Genomic DNA, 13,289 nt, shown 5'->3' with positions numbered 1-13,289 from the left:
AGTCCTTACCTTCTGAAGCAACGGTAGTCGGCTTATCGACTCAGGAATGTTAGCTCTATGGGCTCATAGCGGCAAAACGCGGTACTACAAAAGCTCTGCCCACAAAAAAAAATTAGTTCGGTTTCTTTTGGGTACCCCATCGTATATATATATATTTTAATGCCGGAATATTTCTTGCCAACTCTCGTCTTCTTCTAGTTCCCTTTCATTCCACATTTCATGTTTCACCTTGCCGAATTTTGTGAAACAAAAATATTAATCAAATACTCCTATTTCTTCAATTGACTCACTCAGGATTATTTTATTTTGTGTCATAAATTCTAATGACATACCAACTTTTTCCCAGGTATGACTTTTCTACAGTGTTGCCAGTGATACGCACTTCAAATGGATGGATCCATTCTGTAAAGCATGTACTTGCTGTACCATAAAAGTCACTGACGGGAGTCAGACTTATGTGATGTTAAACTTCTTCATATTAACAAGAAAATTACTTCCTTGCAGAGTTCGTAAATTACTACCTTCTCAGTTTTAAATGTTTACCAATACGGCATTTCACTTATGCTGCTGAGATATTGCCTTTTTGAAGTTAATTCACGTATACAATCATTAAACAACTCCAGTTGATTTTACGGAAAAACCAGAAACAGAAGTGGCTCTTTACTTTAATAATGTCTTCTACATGGTGAGACAATTCTCAGTTGATAAGAATCATGAAACAAGAACTGGATACACAAACACGAATCTTTTAACGACAGGTATCAGAAAAATCCACCATGTTTTAGAGTAGCCCAATATATTCTTATATCGCACGTCAAAAAAGTCGTAAAAATCTCTCAGTGTTTGAATACGCACAGTGTAAATACGGAACTGTTGATCCGCGGGTAAACAGACTGTTGCTCTTCTGAACGGTTCTGTGTACCATATACTGCATATGCTACGCAGCCCACATCAGAATTGTCCCTCTTTATTTTATTTCAGCCTTTCAGAGACATTTTTCTTCTTCTTTAATCCCCACCGAAGCTTGCCTTTGTGCTACGTACTGAAAGTGACACTGCTTTATGAATGGGTTTAGCTTCTTCAGGAAGACGTACGGTTTTCCAAGTTAACTGTGTAGAAGATTTCTCACACTAGTTTGTGAGCTCGAGAATTTTAATTTTTACTCCTTGCTGCGTAGGAGCCGGGCTACGATAGCCCGATTGGCTACGGGCTGGACGACCGAGGAGTCGGAGTTCGAGTCCCGGTAGGATCAAGAATCTTCTCTTCTCCACGTCATCCAGACCGGCTCTGGGGTCCACCCAACCTCCTTTCCAATGGGTACCGGGGATACTTTCCCCGGAGGCAAACGGAACATGAAGCTGACCACTCACTTCCAGCTAGTGCCGAGGTCAAGAAAACATGGTTCTGTACATCCAGTTCCCCATACGCCTTCATGGCATAGTGCTTAATTAGTTAAGAAAAGGGACAACTTTATATACCGTTACGTAGCAACGAATACACAAGCAAAAGTAGAAGAATTGTTACACTATAGTTTTCTGTTAGGGTCCTTGTCTAATCAAAAGAAAGTATGCTATTATTTCTTCCTAGAACTTCTTGATTCTTTATGTCTATTTGCATGAATATGTTTCTGTATATGGTTTCTACCTCCATGACGTACAGAGAAAAAGCTCTTACACGATGTACATGTCATTTTATTTACATAAGTTTTGTCACAAATTAGAAATGGATATTGGCGTTAAAGAACTTTCGAAAACAAACATTTTCTTCTGGGAAGAGGTATCAGTTTAACGTTTAAACCCTTAATAACCATGCATACGAACGCACAGGTAAGAGTGAGAACTCATTGTTTGAAATTACAATGAAAGAAACAGGGAAAGCGCGTAGTTGAATCTTTTAACCTTGGTGAAAAGAATACCGAAAAATGGACTTACTGAGAGCGCAACACATCCTGTCATATTAGCGATGAAGCTTGTCTCGCTGCTGAGGCGTTTACATCTGCACTTTGAGATAATATATATATTTTTTTTAATTTTAATGTTCTGTGATGTAGCCGTTTAAAAAGCTTTTCACAGTATTTTAATCCAACAAGGAGGTCAGAGGGAATATGAAGGGCTTTGTAATATTTGTTTTCGTCCATTAGTACATCCTTTGAAGGAATTTTATAGAATGAATTCGCACAGAGTTATGCTTTCAAGTTCATTGTTAACCATATTGGAGATGGTGTCAAGATCTGTATTCACATTACATAATCTGTGTACTTTAACAATGTCGACCAACAAAATAATACATGGAACGAAAAGGTTTATGAATGATATGAGGGAGGTGACCACATTTTCTAGAACACAAATCCATTTTTTCGTAACACATAAGCGACGTTTTAATAACTGCTGCGTATGTTGGAACATTACCAGATAGAGGTGGAGGGAGAATATAATCATCTCACCTTCTGACCTCCTCCGGTTGGCAATAAGAAAGTCACAACAATTTATCCTTTTTATATTATTTTTTTTACGGTGGTAATATCAAATACCAAGGCGAAGTTATGTGCAATAAAACTGAGAATAAAAATCGCAGAAAAAAAACCTTGGCTTCTGTTTATTATTAGGATACAAAAGTTTCTGAAAGCGGTACAAATATGTGTCAGGCGGGACACGTAACACATCTCTCAAAATCGATACCGTCCTCCCGAAACCGTTACATCTCGAATTCTCATATACCGATAGACAAATTTGAAGTATAAAGATAAGGTGATCACCAGGGCCCGGATTTTGATGACATGTCATCTTATTTTTTTCCTTGTATCCTGTGCGATGCTCTTAAATATATAAATCTCGGTTATGAGCTGCTGGTTACAGAAATGTAAATTTTATAGCTAATTTTTTGACATTTTAAGTTTAAGGTCATTTTTTTCATTTTGGGGGTAATTTTTCGGTAAATTTTTGGACTTTTAAGGATATTTCTTGTCATTTTTGGCCATTTTAGGGAATTTCTCTTCATATGTTTTCTGAAATGTGAATAACATGGAAGCGAAGTGTTCTTTCTTTTCTCCTTTAGGTCATTTTTCAGGATTTTTTCGGTCATTTAATAGGTCATTTTTAAAATATTTTGAGGTCATCAAAATCCGGGCCCTGGTGATCACGAATGGAACGCTGTCCTTGAGAAGTCCACAAGGATTCGTCAGTAGGTTATTGTATTATGAGAAAGACTGAACATGCAGACATAACGTTGTCTTTCTCTTTCTTAATAAAGTAGAGGGAAGATCGCGTGCAAACGCAAATATACTTACCCCGAGAAAGTTGCTTTATCATTCTTGCGCTAGAGAAGATTAGAGACAGTTACGCAGAACAGACAATAAGCTCATATGGGCTCACTGTATATAAAGCGTTTTATTTATCTAATTAATTTCTTCAGTCTGCCTCTGTTTGGTGAGCTGAGCATAATAGATCTACAGTAATAGTAGTGTATGCATGACGTACCGGAAATGACGCATTGCTGTAGCCATCAGACAACTTCAGTTACGGCGGCCTGCTCCTTGAGTACACACGCAGGAATCACTTTACACTTGAGCCTACTGAACTCAGGACAACTTTCATCCGTTCCAAGACTGAAGGTTATTATTATTGTTGTTATTATTATTATTATCGTCATAATCATCGCATCAATTACAAATAAATTTGATATGTAATATAGTGAATAATGAAAAAAAAACAGTGTAAACACAAGACTTTTATTTAAATAAGAAACAGCCAACTGCGCAATATATTTCAGTTTTGTAAGAGCATGTTAAGTGGGTGTCATACATAGAAAATTTTCGTAAGACTATCATAACTCAAAGCAGAGTACAATTTCGCCAAATTATTACGTTAATTGCACCTTCCAATGCATATCCTTCCCCTACCGTAACATGAAATATACAAGAAACTTCGCTGTATAGAAGTACACACAAAAAATTGTTATTAAAATCATGTATATATAATAGTGAAGCTTACGTGGGTCTTATATAATAATTTTGTTTTTAATTCGCTTAGTGGGGGGTGGAGTCCAACTGGGTCCACTCGGCACGGCGGCCACTGATTGGCCTATTGTAGCCTGCCCCGGGTGATTATGATGATGGAAAATTTAGTGGAATGAATATTGGCAGGGGAAACCGAAGTACACGGAGAAAACCCGCCCCAGAGCGACTATGTCCACCACAAATCCCACTTGACAAGACCTGTGATCGAACCCGGGCCGCAGCGGTGGGAAGCCAGCGACTAACCGCTCGAGCTATGGCGCGGCCGCATATAATAATCTTTCACAAAATCTTTGTAGCAGGTGTTACACAATCGCGTATCAGTTTCTTACAGGGAGAGCAGGAAACTGGAGTTCGTTTTTATGATATTTTTACGTTTTAAATTTGATTTCTTATTTTAATGTATTCAGTGAACTGCATGAGTGATTATATTCTTGCCACGATTTGTACCCGAGTCCTGTGGTTCATCGTATTACTTTAATATGCCTATACGTATTATGGTTTATTGTTTCACACCAGAATTCATTACTTGCAATAATTATTAATTGAGAGATACATGAATTATATAAAATAATATTCCTTTTCATCAGTTTGTGGTGAAATGTACTGCGAAGTGAGTTACTTGCGTTTTATGCAGATATTGCAGGCTACAAACCATGTTTTCCAGTCTCATGCACGACTGAAGGATATGTATTTTTTTTGGAGTATGGGGTCAGGTTTTCTCATCAGGTGGTGCTGATGCTGTTTTCCGGTGAATTCAAGATTACGTCAAAGATCCGAGTATCTGTATCTGTAAATGTATATTAGCGTCCATTGTTTATCGTCCGTCAAAATTACAACACTTTTACATTCTACACTTCAACACTGCAATTTTGACAGAAGATAAAAAATGGACGCTAATTTGAACAATTGCAATGGGATGCTGAAATGCAGAACTCTAAATGTAATATTGNGATACGTTCCTCCGAAACGTCGGTTAACACCACATATACACGGTGCCAAATCCCAGAAGACTGCTTTCTTCATAGTCACCGCCGTGACAGCCTCAAATCTTACGTAACATCGATATGTTTGCTATTTTTACTGATAAGTTCTCTATCGTGTTCGTCTAACTGACCTTATCAAGTCTGTAGAGGAATATCAGTGTATTTTCAAGGGAAACACAGGAATTCCTCATAACGACCTCCGCTTCCTTTAATCCCAGACCGTTCTGCTTATTTCAGTTTAGCATCATGACCCAGATGGGAATGGGATGTTAGCAAGTGGCCATGGCAGATAACAGCTACGGTTTTACATCTTGCAGTGTCATGGCGGTTGGGGGCCATACTTGCTGTTATTTCATGCTCTTGTATCATATTGTTGTTATCAGAGACCTTGGATTTCTCCTTCTGACTTACAGACTGTTGATAATTATGACTTCCAAGAGCAGGTTTCGTTCATAATGCTGTCTTCAAGAACTGTAAGTTTGTAAATGACAGAAAGGAAACAACAGAATAATGAACTTATCTTACTGATTCGTTTACCATCTCTTATCCAAGACTTTAAATGACTACAAGTGTTAGTTTAAGAAGTTCTTTTCTAATCAATTGCTTGAAGAGATACCCCAAGACGGCCAGCATGCGGCAGGTTCTTTTATTATTCTCTGTTAAATTAAAAATGCTTTAAAATTCTAATCCTGTATTGAATTTAATAATAGGATAATGAATAAATCATAAATTGAGCAGCCATAGGCTAGGAGGGTGGTTCAAGGCTCTTCTAGATTTTATTTCTCTACAGACGGCATCACAAATCACGAATAGAAACGTGTACCCAAGTCTCGTCAAGGATCCCTCCAATTCAAACCGATGCAGGTGTTCGGCAGACGACAACACCCTGCTCCTTCTGCTCGATCGTTAAAGTCTTTGACACACACATTCTTGAGTAGTGTTATTTTGACACTGCGGACACTTATGCCGCTGTTGGATGCAATATCACGCACTGCAACTCGCCTGTTTCCTAAAATGAGCTCTTCAACTCGACAGATATTCATATCGTGTACAGCTGTTGGCTTAACGTGAGCTTGTGATAGGTTAGCGACTTATTTAGTGCCTTCAGAAAACTTAGTGTACCAATTATAGACACCTGCGCATGAGTGGGTCTTTCTCATACTGTGCTATTAACCTACGAAGAATTTCTGCTGGTTCGACTTTCCCTTGCGCCAGGAATTTGACGATGAGGCGCTGTTCTGCACTAGGAGTGGCAAGGTCTGACACCATCTTGTGCTACTTCTAATGAGAAGCGGGGCGTATGGCCGCGTGCCAGGCGTTGACTGCAGTGTTGCCACCAACTGTCCATAAAAGAAGTGTATTTTTCTGGTGCCACTGTGTTCAAAAGAAAAAATCAAATTTAATCTTGAATCGCCTCTTAATTTAAAATAATCTTCTGAAATTTGTCCGAAAAAATAAGGAAACAGGATTCGTGGATGAATCCTTCTTTACTTAGGACTGAGATCGCCAGTATGCACCACGAACATTTGCGGTAAAATGGAGATCCCCATCCGATTCGATATCACCACCAGCAACGACAGTTTCCCAACAACCTGTAAAAGGTAAAGTTGTCCCTGTGCTTAACCAATTAAACACTACGCCATGAAGGCGTATGGGGGAGTGGATGCATAGATCCACATTTTCTTTATCTCGGCACTAGTTGGAAATGAGTGGTCAGCTTCAGGTCCCTGCTGCTTTACACCCCGGGGAAAGAGCCCCGGTACCCATTGGATAGGAGGTTGGGTGGGCCCCAGAGCCGGTTTGGACACTATGGAGAAGAGAAAAATGCTGACCCTACCGGGACTCGAACTCCGTCTCCTTTGTCGTCCATCCCGTAGCCAGTCGCTGTACCGACTACGCCATCCCAGCTCACCCCACACCTAGTTGGAGGACCATCCCTTATCGGCTTTCCGCAACTGTTTATTTAATATATTCGCGTCATATCCACCATAACTGGAGATCGTCCCCTCCCTCCGCAACCAGAGGACGCGCCACGCCATCCTGACAAGGGACTAATTAACATAGAGTTAACTGTAATAACACTGGGTATTACCGCACGCATGTCTGTTGCAGCTGAATATGCCCCATTACATGTATGTGGTTCGGGGAAGTGAAATTTAGATTTAAGGAGAATGCAACATTAAAATGCTTTTACCTTCAACACACACATTTCTGATAAATCTGCCTGTTATGTTATAAAGCTCTCTCACCCACAGATAGAGTTGAGAGCAACGCTCTCAGAAGTTTATAGGGACCTAAGAAAGAGGAAGGCATAAGAGAATGAAGAAAATTGCATGATGGGGAGCTTAGTAATTTGTACGTTTCAGAGCCTGTAAGAGTGATTTATTCAAGAAGAGTGAGAGAGAGAGAGAGAGAGAGAGAAAGGATATCGGAAGATGGAGAAATTAATACAAGATTCTATTTTAAGAGCTGAGAGAACGATAAAACTTGGGACACCTAGACATATATGGAAGTAAAAAAAAAGTAAAGCTATCCCTGTACCAGGCCGTGAAGGCCCATAGGGTTGGGAGACGTTGAGGGTCCCACATTATCTAGACAGTCGGCTCAAAGATGGCGGTAAGGTTGTCAGCGTTACGCACCGGCCGCGCTTTACTCCACAAGAAAATTATTTAATGAATTCCTGGCCTAGTGCGGCTGGAAGGATCAGTTGAACTGAAAAAAATCCAGTGACCTTATCGGGACTTGAACCCGCGACCTTCCGGCTTGTAGCATAGAACCTCAACCACTACGCTACCGCATGCCCCCCATATATGAAAAGATAATGTTAAAATAGACGTAAAATGAAACTGATGTGGGAGTGTGGAGTAGATTCAGATAGCTGGAGGTAGGGTACAGTGACGGGCTCTTGCGAGCACCACAATGAACCTCCTGGTCTTATGAAAGAAGGGAAAACGTTTGACCATCTGCGTGACTCACAAATTCTGAAAAGTTTAGTCTGTTCCAAGGAGGGCGTCCGATCTAAACGATGATCAATAATCATTGACAATTTCTTTTCCTTCCTTAGACTCAGACTTGTTCCAAATTAATAAATTTCTTCTAAAGTATCTTCATATCCTTCTGTTCTGTTCAAATTTACGAATTTCTCTATCATTCACAGAGTTTTTGTGACCCACAATGCATAGCAGAGCAGGCTTTCTAAGGTCCGGGCTGCGCCTGATATGTAGGCAGCAACAACGGCTCGCTACTGTCTCCCGACATATTCTCAAGTCTCCCCTACCAGACGTCGAACTGCCGACCCTCTCTGTACCAGAATACGTGTGGCAGCATGTTGACCAGTGGCCCAACAAAGTGGCCCTCGTAAGTAGTACAATTATCATACAGAGAACACATATTGATTTTGTCTGACAAGAGTGTGTTGTAAAGAATATTTGAACCTGATGATAAGAGGAACGAAATAAAAGAAAAATGGAGAAAATAACAAAAAAGAAGCTTAAAAATTTGATTCTTTATCCCATATTAGGTTGATAAGATCAAAGAAGACGAATTGGTCTGCATTCACATGGGGAAGATTATAAATACTTACAACATTATATTCGGAAGATTTGAAGAGAAAAAAACCGCTTGAATGATCTAGACTTGGATGGAATTATAATATTAAAATATACTGGAAGCCAGGACCGCCTGAATATGAAGCAAGATGTTGGCAGATCGGTTATAACGCTCCATAGAAGACCTAATTCGTTATGAATATGAGAATCTCAGTTATTAACGAAGTAACAGTGTTTTAATGACGTCTAGACATTAATACAGGGCTGCATCAGATTATTTAAATAAGTAACTGCTCGCTGTTCTCCAAGTGTACAGTTCAAAATATAGCCCGGCCAGTGAAAGAATGAACACTATCATCTGCTCCCCTATTTTAACTTCGATCCCCTTTCCCCTACCGTTAACAGACAAAGCTCGCTTTCCCTCCTTAGGAGAACGGAATAGTTTAGTCCATTATTATTCATTGTCATTAGTCACTGACTTTAAGAATATACAGCAGTCTGATATTTTGTAAATATTAAAAATAAATTGTATAATAAAATTAATTGTACACGTAACTAGATATATGATTCCTCAGGCCAGTTCAAGTGGGGCAAAACATGCAGAAAGGATGTAGCTGCTAGGCAAGTGAGTGAGAGAGATTCTGCAATATTTCATAAACCAAATTTGACTCACCGTTGTCTCGGCTCACATGACTAGGAATGCGGTGTGACTGGTCGCCACTACAGGTACGCAGAGGCGCGCGAACTCTGTCGGCGGTTCGCGGCATCTCTGCGCCGGGCCGGTCTGCAGCCCGGCAGTACACTCGTCACTGTGATGCCCAACACAGCGGAGTGGCCCATCATCCTATTGGGTGCTATAGAGGCTGGAATTGTTGTCTCTACTTTTAACCCAAACTTCACGGCTGGTAAGTACGCTCTCACGTAACCAAAGTTTAGGGTGGGGGTGACCTTGTATACGCGCGCCTCTCTCTCTCTCTCTCTCTCTCTAGGTGGTTTTGGACTTCACTCTCATAGTTTGATACAACCAGTCAAGAGCACATGTGATTCGGAAATCGCCAGCCAAGAGTCAGCATTCCTAATCGCTTGTTACTTATCAATTATTCCAACATTAGGTACGAATTTCATCCTGACATGACCTAGCTTCAACTTACAGCAATCAGTCAGCTGCAGCATTGCATCCGTTCTCTGACCCCGAATCCAATTTACGCGTCTCAAGTACTCATAAATTATTTTTACGATGTTAAATCTTTAGTGATACTTTTTCAAAACAATCTGTAACATTTCAGTTCATATCTCAAATTACCTCATATGAAACATGTTACTCCGTGTGGCTGTTTATTGTGAGAACCGTAAAGGCACACAATACAGTGTGAGGGCAGAATGCAAATTTTTAGTATGTTTAAGCAAGTGGTATTATATTGGGTTTTGAAGGTTTAATCTTTTGTGCATTATACGGAGCAACATTGGGAGCCTCACTTAATTTTCCTGAGAATATCTTTCTTGTTTCAGATGAACTGTCGCGGCAGTTAAGAGACTGCGAGCCCAAAGCAATAGTGACACTGTCCACTGTACTCCCCAAGGTGCAGAAAGCCATCGCACTGGCTGCCAGACAAGTGAAGCCTCTCATTGTCATTGCACCGGGAATTGAACCAGGTTCTCACATTCCGACTGGGACTGTTGACTTCCGAGAGATGATTCGAGATGGAATTGATACTTCAGACTTTCGATTTACTGGGAACGCCGAAGACACGGCAGTTCTGCCGTACTCAAGCGGGACGACGGGGTTTCCCAAAGGTGTGATGCTGAGCCACCGAAACATAGTTTCAAACATCGCACAGCACAACGATTCGCCTGAGATAAGTACCTGTGAGCCCGCCCTAGGTACGACCCTCAGTTTTATATAAGCAGTTTCACCGATCAATTTTTGGGAGAAATTCGATTGGAGTCACAGTGGTTATCAATAATTGTAAATCAGCGTTTTTATGGTAGAAATAATTCCCAGTCTTTCCAGGTTGCCAAGGCCTTGCGCATATATATAGGGATATTTTCTCTATTCAGAATTGGAAGGTTAAATACAAATATTCATCTTATGCTTTATAACGTTCTAAATAGGCCAGTTATGACTTATCCATGTGTCACCTGGGAGTACGTGGCAGACGCTCATCTCTTGAAATTACAGCACCTGCTGAACAGAGAATTCTATGCTACTGGACACCTCGACAGGTGCACACCAGTCCGCGAATTGCACGTGGCTTTCAGAATTCCTTACGTGTATGACTACATAACTAAATTATGCAGGACACAGGCAGAAGTAATCCTAAACCACGTAAAACCGAATGTACATGTTACTGGGGAAGGATAAACCAGGCCTGGGAAGTATAAAGCTTGGGTTTCCTCGGGTAGCGGTACCGTAATCAAGCGGCCGTAATATGACGGTGAATGGCGTCACTAAAAAATTGCCATGTTCCTTTGTTTCCATGGCAACGTTTTAGTGACGTCATTCACCGTCATATTACGGCCGCTTGATTACGGTACCGCTACCAGAGGAAGCCCAAGCTTTAGAGGCGTAAACTTGGCGGCGGTCAGATCTACGACCGTTCAGCTTACTAACTGCAGGTTTGGAGTGGTGAAATAAAGTAAGGAATGACCTGATGCATAAAACTGCTTTGACAGAAAAGATCTGTGTACCTTGCATAATGTTACCTAGTTTAGTGCAGTGACAACGGATGCACAGAATCCGTACCGACCTGGCCCTCTGACAGCGCGGATATACCCGTGCTGAAACTACAGGGCAACAAACACAGTGCCTACACTGAAGATCGATCCCCCTCCCCTCGTCGAAGAAGAGACCCATTTTCTAAACACCTACATAATTAAGACAGAATGAAAATGTTGGTCCTGGATTTCGAGGGGACTGAAGCCAGGAATGACTGTGCTGGCGAATATCAGCAGAAATTTAACCGACCGACCCATCATAGTCACCAGTCCTCTCGTCAGAGAGGACACCCCACATGGACAAATCCGTAACTGTGTGAGTGTAACAAATATCTGGTCTTGCGTCGCAGATTGGGCTGGACATCAAAATTGTCTGGTAGACAGACCGCAGATCGTAACGTGACTTTGACGTTGATGTAGTTAGTCGTGAGGCAGGCGCCAGCCAGCGAGGACGGGAGCCTTGGAACATGGAAGCAGAGGAATGTACGCCGTTGAAAGTCGTTAACAAGCAACGACTACTGAAGACCCAACAGACTGAGGAAGGCTTACGAGTAGTGGGTGCTGTTGTGAATTAACGATTGCTGTATAATTAACTGTAATTGCGGGTTTTAAGTGTCCAATAAATCCAATTACCAATCCAAACACAGTTCTAGTCACTTAACATGCGACAATGTTTTGATTGATTGATATTTAGAGCCGAACACGCTATAGCTTGTGAGAATAGTGTTTAATGATAGTCTTTGTTATTAGAGATACTACACCCTCGAGCTCATCTGTCAAACGGTTAACGCAGCGCTAACCTACTTACTCTCAGTTCTTCATAACTCTTGTCTCTGCCTCCAGAAACCAATTTTCATTTAGCTCATAACTTTGCAGGTTCACATCAGGATGTCCTGCCGGTAATTATGCCCTTTTTCCACATCTATGGCATCAGTATTATGTTGCTGTCTAAACTAGCCCAAGGTGTCAAGTTCGTGACGCTGCCCAGATTCGAACCCAACTCCTTCTTCAAACTGCTAGAAGAACATCAGGTAACGTGACATTCTTAGTTCCATCCATCATATGTGCATATTTTCATGAACAGTACAAGGCTGTCAGAAATCTCTTCAATATCCATTCGTATTCAGGGTTCCTATCTGCGTACACTGAATATTCTGCATGTGACAGTGTCATATGTGTTTTCTAAACGTCGAATGACACTCCTTGTTTATCGTGTAACATGTATAGACTTGATAATCAACGTTGGACGGGGCCAGAAAAATTCTTTGTCCCAGAAGACGTCCTACCGAAAATGTTTTGTCCACAAGGGCGGCTACAGCAAGACGTCCCATAAGAAAGGCAGTTTGGCGTGTCAGTAACGCCAGCTCATATTCGGGAAATGGCCTGTTCGAATTTCGGCTTGGACACCTGCATTCCTGTTTCAGGGGTTTCGTGGTATTTCTCGGTCCCTCCAGGTAAATTCAGGGGGAAATATGTCGATTATATAGTGACAACTTCCTTCCTAATTTTTCCAATTCATCTCTCGTCAGTCATTATTATTTTCGACTCTGCATTGCCTAGATAAGTGACAAGAGTTTTTAATTGACCCACAGAAATCAAGAATTTTGTTCATAAGGTTGGCAACAGCAAATTCTTTGTTAAGGAAGGAGCCATTGACAAGTATTTTGTTCATTAGGGTGATGACATGAAATTTGTTCGATAATTCTTAGTATCCGTAAAGTACCTAGAAAAGATATCCTTCAATTTAATCTGCAATCTACAGTTTGTAGAAAAGTGGTGAGTTTTTACGCAGGGTTTGCTGTTGTAATTACTTACTTACTTACTTACTTACTCATGGAGCTGAGCCCTACTGGAGGAGCCGCAAATTCTGCAGCTACTCGAGAACTTCCCAGCATTTTATGGAACCCGAAGGTTCATTACCGTGTTCACAAGAGCCCTCCACTGGTCCCTATCCTGAGCGAGATCAATCCAATCAATACCATCCCATCCTTTATATATATATATATATATATATAGACACACACACAC

General features: G+C 41.0%; 1 protein-coding gene across 3 annotated transcripts in view; it reads left to right on the top strand.

Moving 5' to 3' along the window:
* Positions 1-3,317: 3,317 nt before the first annotated feature.
* Positions 3,318-13,289, top strand: part of LOC111864927 (4-coumarate--CoA ligase 1) — a 20,369-nt gene continuing 10,397 nt past the window's right edge. The window contains exons 1-5 of one of the 3 annotated variants that reach the window (XM_023852553.2): positions 3,319-3,610; positions 8,156-8,355; positions 9,244-9,451; positions 10,056-10,427; positions 12,138-12,292. In XM_023852553.2, the coding sequence (XP_023708321.1) occupies positions 8,173-8,355; positions 9,244-9,451; positions 10,056-10,427; positions 12,138-12,292 (918 nt within the window). In that variant the 5' untranslated portion in view covers positions 3,319-3,610; positions 8,156-8,172. Of the gene's footprint in view, positions 3,611-8,155; positions 8,356-9,243; positions 9,452-10,055; positions 10,428-12,137; positions 12,293-13,289 lie in introns of all 3 variants that reach the window. The other 2 variants (XM_023852554.2, XM_023852555.2) reach the window with 2 other exon arrangements.

This window comes from Cryptotermes secundus, unplaced genomic scaffold (assembly GCF_002891405.2).
Source record: "Cryptotermes secundus unplaced genomic scaffold, Csec_1.0 scaffold62, whole genome shotgun sequence".
Taxonomy (NCBI): domain Eukaryota; kingdom Metazoa; phylum Arthropoda; class Insecta; order Blattodea; family Kalotermitidae; genus Cryptotermes; species Cryptotermes secundus.
This window is presented reverse-complemented; position numbering and strand designations above follow the sequence as displayed.